Source organism: Lissotriton helveticus, chromosome 12 (assembly GCF_964261635.1).
Source record: "Lissotriton helveticus chromosome 12, aLisHel1.1, whole genome shotgun sequence".
In the NCBI taxonomy this organism is placed as follows: domain Eukaryota; kingdom Metazoa; phylum Chordata; class Amphibia; order Caudata; family Salamandridae; genus Lissotriton; species Lissotriton helveticus.
The window spans coordinates 377579647-377598448 of record NC_136073.1 but is presented as its reverse complement, the minus strand read 5'-3'; the positions used below and the strand labels follow the sequence as shown (position 1 = coordinate 377598448).

The 18802-nt window shown below is 44.8% G+C and overlaps 1 protein-coding gene across 2 annotated transcripts in view; it reads right to left on the bottom strand.

The window, feature by feature from the left end:
• GPATCH1 (G-patch domain containing 1) overlaps positions 1 to 18802 on the bottom strand; it is a 282152-nt gene that overhangs the window by 155152 nt on the left and 108198 nt on the right. For both annotated transcript variants that reach the window (XM_078668539.1, XM_078668540.1), the window contains exons 9-10: positions 4209 to 4288; positions 3344 to 3548 (exon numbers count right to left, since the gene is read on the bottom strand). In XM_078668539.1, the coding sequence (XP_078524665.1) occupies positions 3344 to 3548; positions 4209 to 4288 (285 nt within the window). The remainder of the gene's footprint in view (positions 1 to 3343; positions 3549 to 4208; positions 4289 to 18802) is intronic.

The window sequence follows — 18802 nt, the reverse complement described above, 5'->3', positions numbered from 1 at the left end:
TGGTGTTGCATTTCATGGCATCGAGCCCGACGGTCACAACATGTCTTTTTTGATCGAAACGATTGGCACGCGTCGAAGGCGTACTCGTTGTGTTCCGGGGACAGGCAGAGGTTGCACACATTGTGCAAGTCAGTGCGTGGAAATTTAGCATGACACCCGGGACAGAACTTGAAGGGAGTCCGTTCCATTGACTGCTAATGTGGGCGGCGCGGGTAGGCCCGACAGCCAGCCACAAGTTTTCCGATCGAAGTTTTTTCGAGGTGAGACGATAAGCGACGAATGGAGAACCGCGTTCGATGACAATACCGTAGAGGGTAGTTGATTGCGCATCGAAGGGAACCGAAAAACAGTGCCAAACCAGAGTGCAGCAATACACACCTGAACCTGATGGCGGAAAAAAACTATCTAACAATGGAGTCGATGCCCATGCGCACTATCACCGAAAGGAGGAGTCACCTACCTTGTGAATGGAAAGACTACTTTGCAGAAAAAAAAGTGCAAACATCCGGACCCAACACTAGTTGGCGATCTGTGCATAGCATCTGATCTACAGCTCTAATGCATCAAACATACTCTTACCTCTGGCTTGAATTCTGAAACTCTGAGCCAGGCATGCCTCCTCAGCGTAGTCCCAGTGCACATCTGACTGCTTGCTGTGTCAGCCGCGTTGAGGAGCAACTTTAGTCAGGTGTTTTAAGTCATCTTGCTCTCTTGTCTAACCACTTTTACTCTCTTCTGTATTGCTCTGGGAGATGCTGCATAAGGTCTTAATTTCCTCCCTTACGGATGGCCATAATGGTTGAGGAAGACGCTGGAATTCACAATCCTCTACTGATTTGCAGTCCCTCTCTCAATCTTTCTGCCTTTCATCTCCACCCTCTTACTTTCTTTGTTCAGTGGTGGGCCTGTGGACATGGGGTTGCTAACTTTCTTCCTCGCTGGTGAGATGATAATGGAGCCAGCCACTGCATTGGTGGTGGGTTGTGGTCCAGTGCTTCTACATTTATCAACCCAAGGTATAACAGCCTTCGATCAAGCAAGTTTCAAAAGGCCTCCTTTCTTCGATCCAAGATGCGTGGAAGCATCATGAGATATAGATTCTTCTTCCGACTATGCATAAGTGTTGGCAGGAGAAAACAAGACTCTACCTGCTCCTCCTCAAGATGGACCCTATACATGTCTGCAGCTCGCTGATCACAAGTTTGTTCACCAGCATAAGCCCCAAAGGATATGAATCGATAGCCTCCTCCTGCAAGTCGGAGTGGACATGCGGCCACACCTCTTCTTGTGTGCTTTCATCGCTTTTGAAGGCCACTTCCTCGCCCAGCCGCCTTCATCTGTACAGAGGAACTCTTCATGTTCCTTGTCACATGGTTACGATACCGAAGGTGTTTAGAGCTCTCATTGTTCATCCCGACCCCTGAGCTCCTGTGGTTTCGGTGGTATTTGAAAAATGTTGAAGGCTTGGTTGAAATCCCTCTTTTGATTGATGGCTGCCATTTCTGCTTCGAATCTGAGTTTCTTGTGTACGACCTCACGGGTGCATTGTTCTGTGATGAGGGTTAGCATCGACTTCCTCTTGGATGTCAAAGTTTTCTACACTTTCAAATTCCATTCCCTCTGCTTCTCCTGATCGCTCTTCCATTTTGAAGCAGCCACTGAAGGTTTGCATTCTGTGGTGGCCATAATCTTGGCCCCGCTGGTTTCTTTCTGTTTTTGCCTCCCTTCAATCTTAGTATGTTTTGGCATGGGGGGGGGGGGTATTTTGGGGACCTAGAGTCCATCTTTGATGGCTCGGCTACAGCACACATGTGCACTATTATGTACTGGCACTTCTTGGACTTAGCCTCCTTCAACGCCTTCCTCGTAATGTTCAGTCTTTCAAGGTTAATGACTCTTTTCTTGGTGTCGGAGTATCCGCCTTGAGTGAGTTTTGGCTTCATGTATTGTCCTCCTCCCCACTTCTAGAGCTAGAAATAGGGTTTTCCTTTTTGGTTCTAGACGTGAAATTTCCTCCTCCAACTTTATAAGAAGTTCAGAGTTCCTGTCTTTTTATAAATGTATTCAAGTCTGGCACTTTACCAAATACTAAGTAACTTAGGTCATAGAAAAAGAGTGCTTTTCTTCTCAGAACCATGACACCCATAGGAGGTGTGTTTGAATTAGTGGGGTTTAGGTGAAGGCATGTCAGAGGTAAAAAAGGTGTCTGTTTAACAAGTAAGCAGCTATCACTTAGTAGGGTCACTTTTAAATATTTGTACACACATTTTCTCACTTATGGGCAATTCTTATTTGTTGCTATTCGTGCAGGTAACCATTCCATAATTGACAGACATGAAGAGAATGTTCACTCCTTACCTCATTTGGCAGTCTCTAATAGCATATGACAAATGTTTTCAGGCCCTACTGAATGACTAAGATCTTGATGGCAGTAGAGCACGCCACATCATACTGGCACGATTGACAAGTGTACTATAACACTTTGGTTTTAATCTAGTGGATGGGAGAGAGTGGGCCTGTAACTAACACCCACTATGATAATAATTTAATGAAAACTTGGAGACACATATACATTACTTGTGTGTGTAATGTGACAGTTACATATTAAGAGGCAGGATATGTATTTAAGCATTAGAGGTGGAATCAAATAAGTGTTAGGAAAAATATACCATACAGCTATTGCAACAGGTGTTACCCAATCAAAAGAACACAGTCACAATGTGACAAAACTTTCTTGAAACAAACTGAAACCCCACTACTTTGTATGCACATGGTAAAACACATTTTTGTTGTACGTCCATGTGAATAGAGGATTCAATGAATGTGAAATGTGCAAGCTCTAGATATTTGGATTTCAATTGCTCTTTGCTGTAAAGAGTACACATCTGGGTTGTAATATTTGCTCTTTACCCTAAAGACTACACATTATCAAAAAGCCATTGTTGTGTAATGATTGTATCCAGGCATCTTGGATACACTTGCATGGGAGTAAAGACTAAATAATCTTAGCATACTGAACACTTAAAGTGTGTTGTTGCACTGTATAGAAGATCAGAGCAGTATAGCAGCCTCTGCTTCCCCCACCCCAGCCAAATGATATGCTTTGCGCTCCAACTAACGGGAGTACTCAACTGGGTAACCCATGGGGATTCCGAGGTGCTTCATTTACATACACTTCCCGGTAGCCCTGTTAAAATGTGACTAACAGGGACAAAGAGCTGTTATGTGAATTGCACAATGTTGCACAGCTTGTGCAGTAATGTTCACTATTTTATATGGATCACTGACATATGTGAAAATAGAAAGTGAGTGTAAGTAAATTAATTGCTGATGTGCTATTTACCTTGCAAGGCTGTTTCTCCCAGTAGTTCTCTCCTCTTGGAAGAGCTCAGTTGATGTCTACCTTGTTGCGGCAGTGCACTTTCAGGCTTCTCAGAAGATTTCAGCATCACTTGCAGTGCATGAGAATGTTCACTATTGGCAACGAGAACTGGTCTGAAGTAATGTACTGGCTTGTAATCCTTCGGCAGGTCAGGTGGCAAGTAGATCTACAAAGGTATTTGAACAATAAGCCAATGTGAAACGGAAGGAAACAGCTACATGACTTTCTGTAGACAGTTACGGACTTTAGAACCATGCTTATACAAAAGGGTATCCCTCAAAGTAGCACCGTTCAGTATTTTCACTCTCTGCTACACTGACATCACAAAACACAACTAATGTATGCAATGGCTACAATGAAAGAAGTTAACAAACCACTCTCTGTGAAAATGATTGAGATAATGCATGCAGCGTGTGCTCACACCATCATCCGTGAATGCTATCGGCCAAATGTTTTACCAGTGAGCCCTGTGGTGCTCCTTTAAAGGCAAAGCAGCTGCTCAAGGCACAAGTACTGATTTGAGAATGCTATTGGGATCTAATGAGGCTATCACGAGTGTGAATGCTGAATGAATATTGTGGTAGCTGTTTGAAGAACAAGACCATTACACACAGCAAAATCAATGACAAAGACTGGAGCAAATTGAAATAAGGCTTATGGCTCTGAAACTTGTTGGAAATAACAGGAGAACTAGGAGAACTGTCGGAAACAACAGGATAGCACTCAACACATAAACCTCCTACTGTATCCAGTAAGAAATGCAATCATTCGAACAGAGTAGAGAGAAAAGAAGAAAACAAATTTAACCAGAATGAGTTATAGTTACCTTTCTAGGGGCAGAAGATACTGAGGCCAGGGAAAAACCATCCAAAATCTTTCCAACATATTGGATGTCTTTCTGGACAGCTACAAAATAAAAAATAAAACAGAGTTTACTGAAATATGACCACTTGATACATGCAGTGAACATATTATAACAATGACATCAGTTTGTACACAGGTAATCAATGATATAAAAATATGATGGCACAACAGCTACCAAAATGCATTACTTTCTTGTTGTAAGAGCTTCATAGTGGCATAAGCCAGAGAATAAATGGTACCAGAAACACTGTCAAAGCAGAATAATGGTGAGACAAAAGGGTATATGTGCCCCAGATGTTAGCATCTCTACAGCCCGCACTTCCCCAGTGCTCATTGACATGGCCCTGGTAGGACTCACCTAGCAGTTAACTTACCACTTCTAGAAAATGTTACCTCAATAGGACTCGAGCTTTTTGAGGATGGTATCCTACCCGCTTGCCCTACCGGAACCCAAAAACTTGGGTTTGAAAGAATGCTGAACACAACTTAATTTCAAAGATCAATTATCACTTACTAATGATCTAGTCCCCAATTGTTGAGGACGGACAGCCTTCCTGCAAAATCATTATCCAATGGGACGAACATCCATTTTCAGCAACCTTTATTTAAGTTCTCTGGGCTAAACCTAGTAGTCTGGATCTATATTACTACCTTCCAGGTGGAAGCATTCCACAGCATGCACTCCTTAAGAGAACAAATTCCCTTCTGCGGCCCACATTATTAATGACTGGCTGGGCATCCACTTCTGGGACCTCAGCATGTATTCCACCAGACTGCCATCCACTTTCAATGATCTCTATCTTTTATTCCTTCAGGGAGGGTGTCAACGTCTGGTACATTCTCACTCATTCACAAAGTAGGAATTAACTTTTGGCAGTTTCTGACCTAAGCAATTCTGGCCCTTATTCATTAACAGGGCAGAAGCATGGAAGTGCCAAACAGGCATGTCACTTTTGCCCTAGTCCACCAGGGTCAAGATAATGCCCCATGTCCCCTTCATCAGGAACATCTGATTCCAGGCTGTAGTGTTGATCATTTGTTGTACACACTCAATCAGAGAATGATATCACACACTCAAAGACCGAACTGAAGACCAATTGCTTTTGTATAAAAATATTATTTTAGTTATTTTATTTTCTAGAACCAAGCAAGCCTGGCACAGGTAGGCAATACATACTTTACAGCAGTAATGCACTCTGTAAACAGTTTGAATTGCAATTATATATGCACTTTTATTTGATTATGGTAGAGCTACTACCAATGCAATGCTTTTGATATACTGTACATATACTTTGTATTGTCTTTTTAGTGTAATGTCAAGTAGGTTACTTTACAGATCACTTTTCTTATACAGTGCTATATACCTGGATACTGCACTGGAACATTTCCTGTAAACAGGTAAGTAAAAGCGTTTTTGTTATTTAGTTACACTTTTCAAGGGTTTCTTAGATTTATCCAACACCATACTTAGAAACTGTTCACAGAAAAACAGTCAATGTTATCCTATGGGGGAACATAGTGTTATTGGTTCAAAGGTAAGTATTTGGTTCAAAGGTAAGTATTTGGTTGTGGGAGTTGGTATTCTGGGGGTAGACAAAGGGGTCCCTCTGGGTCAAGGATGTGCTCTTGTTACACCCTTGTGGTAGGTAATAATGGGGTAAACCCTTACCTCATCGACCTGGGTCAGTGCAATGTTATATAAAAAGGGGTGGTCGATTACAAAACAGTTAAGCATCTCATTACTTAAGAAGAAAGGTACATCAACCAAGTAAATATCATTTAGATTGCATTTAATCCAACTCATTGCAGTGATTTGCTGCAGTTACACATATATTATATTTCAAATTCATACAATACATGGTAAATTACGCTTAATTCTTAAATTAGTGCTCGGTGAAAGTCAGATAGGGAAAGGGATTTAAGGGAGGGTAGGGTGTGTTTGGAAAAGAATGAGGGACAAAGAAAAGGAATTGTGTCCTATAAACAATTCAGTCTTATTCAGCAAAACATTTCCAGTCATGTTACAGATCTCAGTGTGTTCCCACGGTATACACTATACACATGAATTGAATTTGGCTGATTTCCGGTAGGATGCGTATGTGTAGGTCATGATGTCGACGTTTCGACCCCCAAGTTAAGGGCAGGTAAGTCCTCAGTTTGGGGTCTTCCTCAGGACAGTTAAAAACAGTGACAGTGAGCACCTAGGAAAACAGAAATGTGTATCACTAGATGTAATCAATTGAAATCTAAAAAACAGGGCCAAAATTGAAGATGTACCTACATGTGCAGGCGAACGAGGGGAAACCCGTCTGAGTTGGGGCTCGCGCCTGTGTCGTAGTTCTCTGAAGAAAATAGATTTCGGTTAGGAAGGATAATAAGGGCAGGTCCTGGTGACTTAGACCAAGCAGATAGAACACGACTTACTCAGTTCGCCCGTTCTTTGAAGAACCAATGACGTGAATTGGCGATACTGGGACCGGTCAAGCTGTGGGTGAGGCAAACGTCCTACATCCACCGGGCGGTCGAGTTCAGCGTGTAGATGAGTTACACAATCTGGAGAAACATAGAGAAGTTGTCCAAAGACCTGTATCAATAACCGGCCATGGGGGAAAAAAAGAGAGGGGAATCCCTCCCATGTTTTTTATATACATTAATGGTCGGTCCGAAATAGGAGATCCCTAGTCTATCCCGTGCGGGAAGGCCCACGTTGTTGTGAGAGATTGCGGCGGTATATTGCCAGAGGAAGTCGCGCTGTCTGGGTAAGCCAGGGTTGTGAGCGTAACTCCTCGATGTTTAATCAAGTGCATTCAAAGGATTTCAAAGTTTGGGTAAAATATCCTACATAACTATAAAGGTCACGCAGCCTGAGAAAGTCTGGGACGAGAGCGCTTATCCTCGATAATTAATCAAGTGCATTCAAAGGATTTCGAAGTTTGGGTAAAATCTACATAACTATAAGGGTCGCGCAGCCTGAGAAAGTCTGGGACGAGAGCGCTTATCCTCGGGGTGTAGTTATTCTGACCTGGTGAATTCGCAAATACAGCGCGGAGCGAGCATACCTGCGTGGCCGCTGCCGAATCGTCCAAAGTGACAGCTCGCAGGCGCCCGTCAACCTGTAGATGTAACAGGCGTATCTAAGGCGCGTCTCCAAGGGGCGTGCCAGAGGGCCTCGCGGTGCCGCCGCTGGCTGCTGCGCGGCTGGTGGAATATGTGGGGCGCATGCGCCGACCTTGAGACACTGAAAACCCTCGAGGGGTCTCTCTGAGTTCCTAAAACGTATCACAGACCCAGAAAAAGAGGATACATCGGGATCCTCTTGTGGCACCTGGCTCATTGGGCATAGATACTGCGAAGGCAACTGTAGATGTGTTGCAGGATCAATAAAATAAGTGTGCGTGTTCATGCATATGTCTGTGGCAAACCTCTACAAGGGAGATGATGAGGTACGTGGCTCTCTAAGTGAGGATCACTCATATATGTACACTTCCCACATAGCTTTAGCGTCACCATACGTTTGCAGATGTACAGTTCAACAAAGGGTCCCTGCCCTGGATATTACATACTCCATCATTGGACGCTAATGCACATTGTTCTCTAAAATTAGATCACTTATATGTACACATCCCGTATCGCTTTATCGTCAACATTTGTGTGCAGAGATACAGTTCAACAGAGTGCCCCTGCCCTGGAAATTGAACATGTAGATGTACATACCCCGTATTGTATTATAGTCAACAATATTGATACAGTTGCACAATTCAACCCAGTGTACCTGTACTGGATATACCACCATTTTGTTATGACATCTTACTGGTCGGGTACCAGTCCCGCCAATTGAGAGTAAGTGGCATCAAGTTCATTCAGGCCATTGTCAACAGTGTCAAGAGTGTACATCCATTTACACTCCCTCACATTTAGCAGTGAGTTCAGATTACCCCCCCTGGGACCCACAGTTATTTTCTCAATCACCAACCATTTGAAGGATTCTGGGGTGTGTGATTTTGACGTGAAGTGTTCAACCAGAGGGGAGCCCGGTGTCTGACACCTAATCCTGCTACAGTGTTGTAAGATACGCTTTTTCACATGTTGTTTGGTTTGTCCGATATATACCAGATCACAAGGACATATGATGGCGTAGATAACGTCACTTGTGTTGCAGTTAGTCATTGTTTTCAAGGTAACTGTGTTGTTACGATAGTTCCAGACCTTGGTTTCCATTGCCTGTGGGCACGCTTTGCACTTCGTGCATTTGAAATGGCCAACCACTTGGGGAAGGTTCCATATGCTTTGCAGAGTGGGAGGTGCCGGAGTTCCTAGGTAAGACGAGACCACTTTATCCCTGATGTTCTTAGCTTTCTTGAACGCATGCATCGGCAGTTGTTCATGGTCGATCACATCCGATACCATAGGCCAGTGTTTGTTAACCGTCTTCTTAATCAGGTTACTCTTCGTGCAAAAAGTAGTAACGCAGATGATCCTTTCGGAGTCCAAGGGACGTTCTCTAGGCTTCAAAAGTTCCTCCCTTGGGCTGTACCAGGCTCTCTTTCTTGCTCTTGTAACCAGTCGTCTTGGGTAGCCTCTTTCCATTAGCCTCCTAATCAGAAGGTCAGATTCTCGGAAGTAGTCTTCTTTAAGTGAACAGTTCCTCCTTATCCGGAGAAACTGACCAAACGGTAGATTATCCCGTAGGCTTCTAGTATGGTGACTTGTGTATCGTAGTAGGCTGTTCCGTTCAGTGGGTTTTCGGAAGAGGGTTGTGTGGAGGCGACCATTCTGGACCTTGATACTGATGTCTAAGAAATCCACTGAGGTCCTACTCATGTTCATAGTGAACTGAATGTCCTTAGACCGGTTATTCAGCCATGTGAAGAATCCATTGAGATCATCTATACTCCCAGTCCATAGCATCAGCACATCATCAATGTACCTCCTCCACATCCAAATGTTGGATTCAAATGGATTAGTCCCGGTGAGGATATGGTCTCCTTCAAATTCCGCCATATACAGTATTGCTAAGTCCGGGGCAAATGCCGCCCCCATCGCCACTCCCTTACTCTGGAAGAAAAATTCATCCTGAAAGATGAAGAAATTTTTCTTCATCGCCACTTCCAGGAGTTGAATGATGAAATCCGTTGGTACCTGGGTTGGTTGGGTTCTCCTGTCCAATGCCTTTCTCATGGTTTCTAGAGCCGGGTCCTGAGGAATGCTCGTATATAATGAGACAATGTCTAATGTCACCATTATTTGTTTATCTTGATCAAAGGCAATTTCATCCACTTGGTTAATGATCTGCATGGTGTCTCTGACATAGGTGGCAGTCCCAGTTGCTAGGGGTTTCAAAAAAATATCTATGTATTTACATAGAGGTTCCAGAAGGGAACCGCAGCCCGATACAATGGGGCGTCCCGGTGGTTTGGTCATGTCCTTATGTATTTTAGGCAGCGTGTAGATCGTCGGTGTTCTGGGTTGTGCGACGTTCAGGTACTCGTATTCTTTCTGGCTCAGGAATCCCTCTTCACGGCCTTTACCTGTGATCTCTAGGATCAGTCTCCTAATCTCCCTGGTAGGGTCGGCGTTGGTTGCAGTATAGCTCACTCCATCCCGGAGTTGTGTATGGATCTCTTCTTTGTAATTCTGGACATCTTGGAGGACTATCGCCCCTCCTTTGTCCGCCGGTTTGATTACCAGTAGTTTATTGTTACTTAAATTATCCAGTGCTTGTCTTTCACCTTGAGTGATGTTGTGTTTGACATAGGTACGTGTTGTGCAAATGTCCATCACTTCTCGCATCACCATGTTCTCATATGCAAGGATCCGGTGTGGTGTCTGGTGGGTTCTGGGAGTGAAGGTCGAGGGCGGTCGTAGTCCGGTTACTGAGTTGGTAGTTGGAGTGGGAGAGTGCAGGAAGAAGTGCTTAAGCCTGATTTTCCGAAAGAAACGGGTCAGTTCCGATCTTATGTTGAAGTGGTTCGGGTGGGACGTTGGTACAAAAGATAGTCCTTTATTCAACACACTTGTCTCCTCCGGAGTGAGAACATGCTGAGAGAGATTGACAATAGGGCTTGATTGACTCACCACTTGTAAGTCTTGCGTCTCGTGCTGATCTCTCCGTGGGGCTCTGGTTGGAAGCGGACTTGTTTCTGTGGGTTCTCTGGACGCTGGGTAGTGCCCCCTCTGGCTCGGGTTGGCCAAGATTGGCCTCTGCCTCTGCTCTGGTAATTTCCACGTCCCCGAGGTGGTCGCCATTGATTCCCCCCTAAAAAAGGGTGCCATTCTGGTTGGGGTTGGTACCATTGGTCCTGATAGCTGTCGAAAGTTGGGGGGCCAGGTGTTCCTGAGTCACTGCCTGAGCTGTAGGACGAGTCTGAGAAGTTGGTGAACTTCCGTCTGCCCCTGTAGCCACCTCTACCCCTGTTGGTGAACCTGCCTTGGGTGTCTTGATTATAATAGTCCTCTGCTAGATAAGGGTAGGTCTTCTTCTTATCGTAGTTCGCGATGTCTTTGTTAAGTTTATCCAATTTTTTGGATTGGGTTTCAATGTCAAATGTGTCAAGAGTTTTCTCCAGTTTCTCTAGAGTGTCTCTCGCGTTGGTAAATGCACTATGACTCTTGATCTCAGCCTTGAGCGTGTCAATTTCCTTCATGAGAGTCTCAACCTGTGTCTTGGCTGTCTCAATGCCCAGCACCATCCAGTGGCGCGAGCATGTGTTAGCTACGAAACTAAATCCCTCCTTGAACTTGGGATCGTCCACAAATATTGCCGGTTCGTTTTTGACCTGGAGTCCAGTGGGTATAATATTGGCTTGTAGATATTGAGTCAGTGCAAATCCATGCAGTCTGGTACGGACCAATTTCTTCTCCAGTCTTTCCAGTTTAACAATCTTCTCGTTGAGTGATTGATCTAGCAGTATGGTCTTATTTGATAGAAATGAATGCCCCGTCTCTCCTTCCAGGAGGTTTTGAATATACTCTTCAGTATACGTTAGGGTTTCACGGTCACTCATGATATACCCTGATTGATTAATTTACAGATTGGAACCCTCGCAGATAGATATCTGCTCTAAAGAGTGGTAGGTAATAATGGGGTAAACCCTTACCTCATCGACCTGGGTCAGTGCAATGTTATATAAAAAGGGGTGGTCGATTACAAAACAGTTAAGCATCTCATTACTTAAGAAGAAAGGTACATCAACCAAGTAAATATCATTTAGATTGCATTTAATCCAACTCATTGCAGTGATTTGCTGCAGTTACACATATATTATATTTCAAATTCATACAATACATGGTAAATTACGCTTAATTCTTAAATTAGTGCTCGGTGAAAGTCAGATAGGGAAAGGGATTTAAGGGAGGGTAGGGTGTGTTTGGAAAAGAATGAGGGACAAAGAAAAGGAATTGTGTCCTATAAACAATTCAGTCTTATTCAGCAAAACATTTCCAGTCATGTTACAGATCTCAGTGTGTTCCCACGGTATACACTATACACATGAATTGAATTTGGCTGATTTCCGGTAGGATGTGTATGTGTAGGTCATGATGTCGACGTTTCGACCCCCAAGTTAAGGGCAGGTAAGTCCTCAGTTTGGGGTCTTCCTCAGGACAGTTAAAAACAGTGACAGTGAGCACCTAGGAAAACAGAAATGTGTATCACTAGATGTAATCAATTGAAATCTAAAAAACAGGGCCAAAATTGAAGATGTACCTACATGTGCAGGCGAACGAGGGGAAACCCGTCTGAGTTGGGGCTCGCGCCTGTGTCGTAGTTCTCTGAAGAAAATAGATTTCGGTTAGGAAGGATAATAAGGGCAGGTCCTGGTGACTTAGACCAAGCAGATAGAACACGACTTACTCAGTTCGCCCGTTCTTTGAAGAACCAATGACGTGAATTGGCGATACTGGGACCGGTCAAGCTGTGGGTGAGGCAAACGTCCTACATCCACCGGGCGGTCGAGTTCAGCGTGTAGATGAGTTACACAATCTGGAGAAACATAGAGAAGTTGTCCAAAGACCTGTATCAATAACCGGCCATGGGGGAAAAAAAGAGAGGGGAATCCCTCCCATGTTTTTTATATACATTAATGGTCGGTCCGAAATAGGAGATCCCTAGTCTATCCCGTGCGGGAAGGCCCACGTTGTTGTGAGAGATTGCGGCGGTATATTGCCAGAGGAAGTCGCGCTGTCTGGGTAAGCCAGGGTTGTGAGCGTAACTCCTCGATGTTTAATCAAGTGCATTCAAAGGATTTCAAAGTTTGGGTAAAATATCCTACATAACTATAAAGGTCACGCAGCCTGAGAAAGTCTGGGACGAGAGCGCTTATCCTCGATAATTAATCAAGTGCATTCAAAGGATTTCGAAGTTTGGGTAAAATCTACATAACTATAAGGGTCGCGCAGCCTGAGAAAGTCTGGGACGAGAGCGCTTATCCTCGGGGTGTAGTTATTCTGACCTGGTGAATTCGCAAATACAGCGCGGAGCGAGCATACCTGCGTGGCCGCTGCCGAATCGTCCAAAGTGACAGCTCGCAGGCGCCCGTCAACCTGTAGATGTAACAGGCGTATCTAAGGCGCGTCTCCAAGGGGCGTGCCAGAGGGCCTCGCGGTGCCGCCGCTGGCTGCTGCGCGGCTGGTGGAATATGTGGGGCGCATGCGCCGACCTTGAGACACTGAAAACCCTCGAGGGGTCTCTCTGAGTTCCTAAAACGTATCACAGACCCAGAAAAAGAGGATACATCGGGATCCTCTTGTGGCACCTGGCTCATTGGGCATAGATACTGCGAAGGCAACTGTAGATGTGTTGCAGGATCAATAAAATAAGTGTGCGTGTTCATGCATATGTCTGTGGCAAACCTCTACAAGGGAGATGATGAGGTACGTGGCTCTCTAAGTGAGGATCACTCATATATGTACACTTCCCACATAGCTTTAGCGTCACCATACGTTTGCAGATGTACAGTTCAACAAAGGGTCCCTGCCCTGGATATTACATACTCCATCATTGGACGCTAATGCACATTGTTCTCTAAAATTAGATCACTTATATGTACACATCCCGTATCGCTTTATCGTCAACATTTGTGTGCAGAGATACAGTTCAACAGAGTGCCCCTGCCCTGGAAATTGAACATGTAGATGTACATACCCCGTATTGTATTATAGTCAACAATATTGATACAGTTGCACAATTCAACCCAGTGTACCTGTACTGGATATACCACCATTTTGTTATGACATCTTACTGGTCGGGTACCAGTCCCGCCAATTGAGAGTAAGTGGCATCAAGTTCATTCAGGCCATTGTCAACAGTGTCAAGAGTGTACATCCATTTACACTCCCTCACATTTAGCAGTGAGTTCAGATTACCCCCCCTGGGACCCACAGTTATTTTCTCAATCACCAACCATTTGAAGGATTCTGGGGTGTGTGATTTTGACGTGAAGTGTTCAACCAGAGGGGAGCCCGGTGTCTGACACCTAATCCTGCTACAGTGTTGTAAGATACGCTTTTTCACATGTTGTTTGGTTTGTCCGATGTATACCAGATCACAAGGACATATGATGGCGTAGATAACGTCACTTGTGTTGCAGTTAGTCATTGTTTTCAAGGTAACTGTGTTGTTACGATAGTTCCAGACCTTGGTTTCCATTGCCTGTGGGCACGCTTTGCACTTCGTGCATTTGAAATGGCCAACCACTTGGGGAAGGTTCCATATGCTTTGCAGAGTGGGAGGTGCCGGAGTTCCTAGGTAAGACGAGACCACTTTATCCCTGATGTTCTTAGCTTTCTTGAACGCATGCATCGGCAGAAACCATGAGAAAGGCATTGGACAGGAGAACCCAACCAACCCAGGTACCAACGGATTTCATCATTCAACTCCTGGAAGTGGCGATGAAGAAAAATTTCTTCATCTTTCAGGATGAATTTTTCTTCCAGAGTAAGGGAGTGGCGATGGGGGCGGCATTTGCCCCGGACTTAGCAATACTGTATATGGCGGAATTTGAAGGAGACCATATCCTCACCGGGACTAATCCATTTGAATCCAACATTTGGATGTGGAGGAGGTACATTGATGATGTGCTGATGCTATGGACTGGGAGTATAGATGATCTCAATGGATTCTTCACATGGCTGAATAACCGGTCTAAGGACATTCAGTTCACTATGAACATGAGTAGGACCTCAGTGGATTTCTTAGACATCAGTATCAAGGTCCAGAATGGTCGCCTCCACACAACCCTCTTCCGAAAACCCACTGAACGGAACAGCCTACTACGATACACAAGTCACCATACTAGAAGCCTACGGGATAATCTACCGTTTGGTCAGTTTCTCCGGATAAGGAGGAACTGTTCACTTAAAGAAGACTACTTCCGAGAATCTGACCTTCTGATTAGGAGGCTAATGGAAAGAGGCTACCCAAGACGACTGGTTACAAGAGCAAGAAAGAGAGCCTGGTACAGCCCAAGGGAGGAACTTTTGAAGCCTAGAGAACGTCCCTTGGACTCCGAAAGGATCATCTGCGTTACTACTTTTTGCACGAAGAGTAACCTGATTAAGAAGACGGTTAACAAACACTGGCCTATGGTATCGGATGTGATCGACCATGAACAACTGCCGATGCATGCGTTCAAGAAAGCTAAGAACATCAGGGATAAAGTGGTCTCGTCTTACCTAGGAACTCCGGCACCTCCCACTCTGCAAAGCATATGGAACCTTCCCCAAGTGGTTGGCCATTTCAAATGCACGAAGTGCAAAGCGTGCCCACAGGCAATGGAAACCAAGGTCTGGAACTATCGTAACAACACAGTTACCTTGAAAACAATGACTAACTGCAACACAAGTGACGTTATCTACGCCATCATATGTCCTTGTGATCTGGTATACATCGGACAAACCAAACAACATGTGAAAAAGCGTATCTTACAACACTGTAGCAGGATTAGGTGTCAGACACCGGGCTCCCCTCTGGTTGAACACTTCACGTCAAAATCACACACCCCAGAATCCTTCAAATGGTTGGTGATTGAGAAAATAACTGTGGGTCCCAGGGGGGGTAATCTGAACTCACTGCTAAATGTGAGGGAGTGTAAATGGATGTACACTCTTGACACTGTTGACAATGGCCTGAATGAACTTGATGCCACTTACTCTCAATTGGCGGGACTGGTACCCGACCAGTAAGATGTCATAACAAAATGGTGGTATATCCAGTACAGGTACACTGGGTTGAATTGTGCAACTGTATCAATATTGTTGACTATAATACAATACGGGGTATGTACATCTACATGTTCAATTTCCAGGGCAGGGGCACTCTGTTGAACTGTATCTCTGCACACAAATGTTGACGATAAAGCGATACGGGATGTGTACATATAAGTGATCTAATTTTAGAGAACAATGTGCATTAGCGTCCAATGATGGAGTATGTAATATCCAGGGCAGGGACCCTTTGTTGAACTGTACATCTGCAAACGTATGGTGACGCTAAAGCTATGTGGGAAGTGTACATATATGAGTGATCCTCACTTAGAGAGCCACGTACCTCATCATCTCCCTTGTAGAGGTTTGCCACAGACATATGCATGAACACGCACACTTATTTTATTGATCCTGCAACACATCTACAGTTGCCTTCGCAGTATCTATGCCCAATGAGCCAGGTGCCACAAGAGGATCCCGATGTATCCTCTTTTTCTGGGTCTGTGATACGTTTTAGGAACTCAGAGAGACCCCTCGAGGGTTTTCAGTGTCTCAAGGTCGGCGCATGCGCCCCACATATTCCACCAGCCGCGCAGCAGCCAGCGGCGGCACCGCGAGGCCCTCTGGCACGCCCCTTGGAGACGCGCCTTAGATACGCCTGTTACATCTACAGGTTGACGGGCGCCTGCGAGCTGTCACTTTGGACGATTCGGCAGCGGCCACGCAGGTATGCTCGCTCCGCGCTGTATTTGCGAATTCACCAGGTCAGAATAACTACACCCCGAGGATAAGCGCTCTCGTCCCAGACTTTCTCAGGCTGCGCGACCCTTATAGTTATGTAGATTTTACCCAAACTTCGAAATCCTTTGAATGCACTTGATTAATTATCGAGGATAAGCGCTCTCGTCCCAGACTTTCTCAGGCTGCGTGACCTTTATAGTTATGTAGGATATTTTACCCAAACTTTGAAATCCTTTGAATGCACTTGATTAAACATCGAGGAGTTACGCTCACAACCCTGGCTTACCCAGACAGCGCGACTTCCTCTGGCAATATACCGCCGCAATCTCTCACAACAACGTGGGCCTTCCCGCACGGGATAGACTAGGGATCTCCTATTTCGGACCGACCATTAATGTATATAAAAAACATGGGAGGGATTCCCCTCTCTTTTTTTCCCCCATGGCCGGTTATTGATACAGGTCTTTGGACAACTTCTCTATGTTTCTCCAGATTGTGTAACTCATCTACACGCTGAACTCGACCGCCCGGTGGATGTAGGACGTTTGCCTCACCCACAGCTTGACCGGTCCCAGTATCGCCAATTCACGTCATTGGTTCTTCAAAGAACGGGCGAACTGAGTAAGTCGTGTTCTATCTGCTTGGTCTAAGTCACCAGGACCTGCCCTTATTATCCTTCCTAACCGAAATCTATTTTCTTCAGAGAACTACGACACAGGCGCGAGCCCCAACTCAGACGGGTTTCCCCTCGTTCGCCTGCACATGTAGGTACATCTTCAATTTTGGCCCTGTTTTTTAGATTTCAATTGATTACATCTAGTGATACACATTTCTGTTTTCCTAGGTGCTCACTGTCACTGTTTTTAACTGTCCTGAGGAAGACCCCAAACTGAGGACTTACCTGCCCTTAACTTGGGGGTCGAAACGTCAACATCATGACCTACACATACACATCCTACCGGAAATCAGCCAAATTCAATTCATGTGTATAGTGTATACCGTGGGAACACACTGAGATCTGTAACATGACTGGAAATGTTTTGCTGAATAAGACTGAATTGTTTATAGGACACAATTCCTTTTCTTTGTCCCTCATTCTTTTCCAAACACACCCTACCCTCCCTTAAATCCCTTTCCCTATCTGACTTTCACCGAGCACTAATTTAAGAATTAAGCGTAATTTACCATGTATTGTATGAATTTGAAATATAATATATGTGTAACTGCAGCAAATCACTGCAATGAGTTGGATTAAATGCAATCTAAATGATATTTACTTGGTTGATGTACCTTTCTTCTTAAGTAATGAGATGCTTAACTGTTTTGTAATCGACCACCCCTTTTTATATAACATTGCACTGACCCAGGTCGATGAGGTAAGGGTTTACCCCATTATTACCTACCACTCTTTAGAGCAGATATCTATCTGCGAGGGTTCCAATCTGTAAATTAATCAATCAGGGTATATCATGAGTGACCGTGAAACCCTAACGTATACTGAAGAGTATATTCAAAACCTCCTGGAAGGAGAGACGGGGCATTCATTTCTATCAAATAAGACCATACTGCTAGATCAATCACTCAACGAGAAGATTGTTAAACTGGAAAGACTGGAGAAGAAATTGGTCCGTACCAGACTGCATGGATTTGCACTGACTCAATATCTACAAGCCAATATTATACCCACTGGACTCCAGGTCAAAAACGAACCGGCAATATTTGTGGACGATCCCAAGTTCAAGGAGGGATTTAGTTTCGTAGCTAACACATGCTCGCGCCACTGGATGGTGCTGGGCATTGAGACAGCCAAGACACAGGTTGAGACTCTCATGAAGGAAATTGACACGCTCAAGGCTGAGATCAAGAGTCATAGTGCATTTACCAACGCGAGAGACACTCTAGAGAAACTGGAGAAAACTCTTGACACATTTGACATTGAAACCCAATCCAAAAAATTGGATAAACTTAACAAAGACATCGCGAACTACGATAAGAAGAAGACCTACCCTTATCTAGCAGAGGACTATTATAATCAAGACACCCAAGGCAGGTTCACCAACAGGGGTAGAGGTGGCTACAGGGGCAGACGGAAGTTCACCAACTTCTCAGACTCGTCCTACAGCTCAGGCAGTGACTCAGGAACGCCTGGCCCCCCAACTTTCGACAGCTATCAGGACCAATGGTACCAACCCCAACCAGAATGGCACCCTTTTTTAGGGGGGAATCAATGGCGACCACCTCGGGGACGTGGAAATTACCAGAGCAGAGGCAGAGGCCAATCTTGGCCAACCCGAGCCAGAGGGGGCACTACCCAGCGTCCAGAGAACCCACAGAAACAAGTCCGCTTCCAACCAGAGCCCCACGGAGAGATCAGCACGAGACGCAAGACTTACAAGTGGTGAGTCAATCAAGCCCTATTGTCAATCTCTCTCAGCATGTTCTCACTCCGGAGGAGACAAGTGTGTTGAATAAAGGACTATCTTTTGTACCAACGTCCCACCCGAACCACTTCAACATAAGATCGGAACTGACCCGTTTCTTTCGGAAAATCAGGCTTAAGCACTTCTTCCTGCACTCTCCCACTCCAACTACCAACTCAGTAACCGGACTACG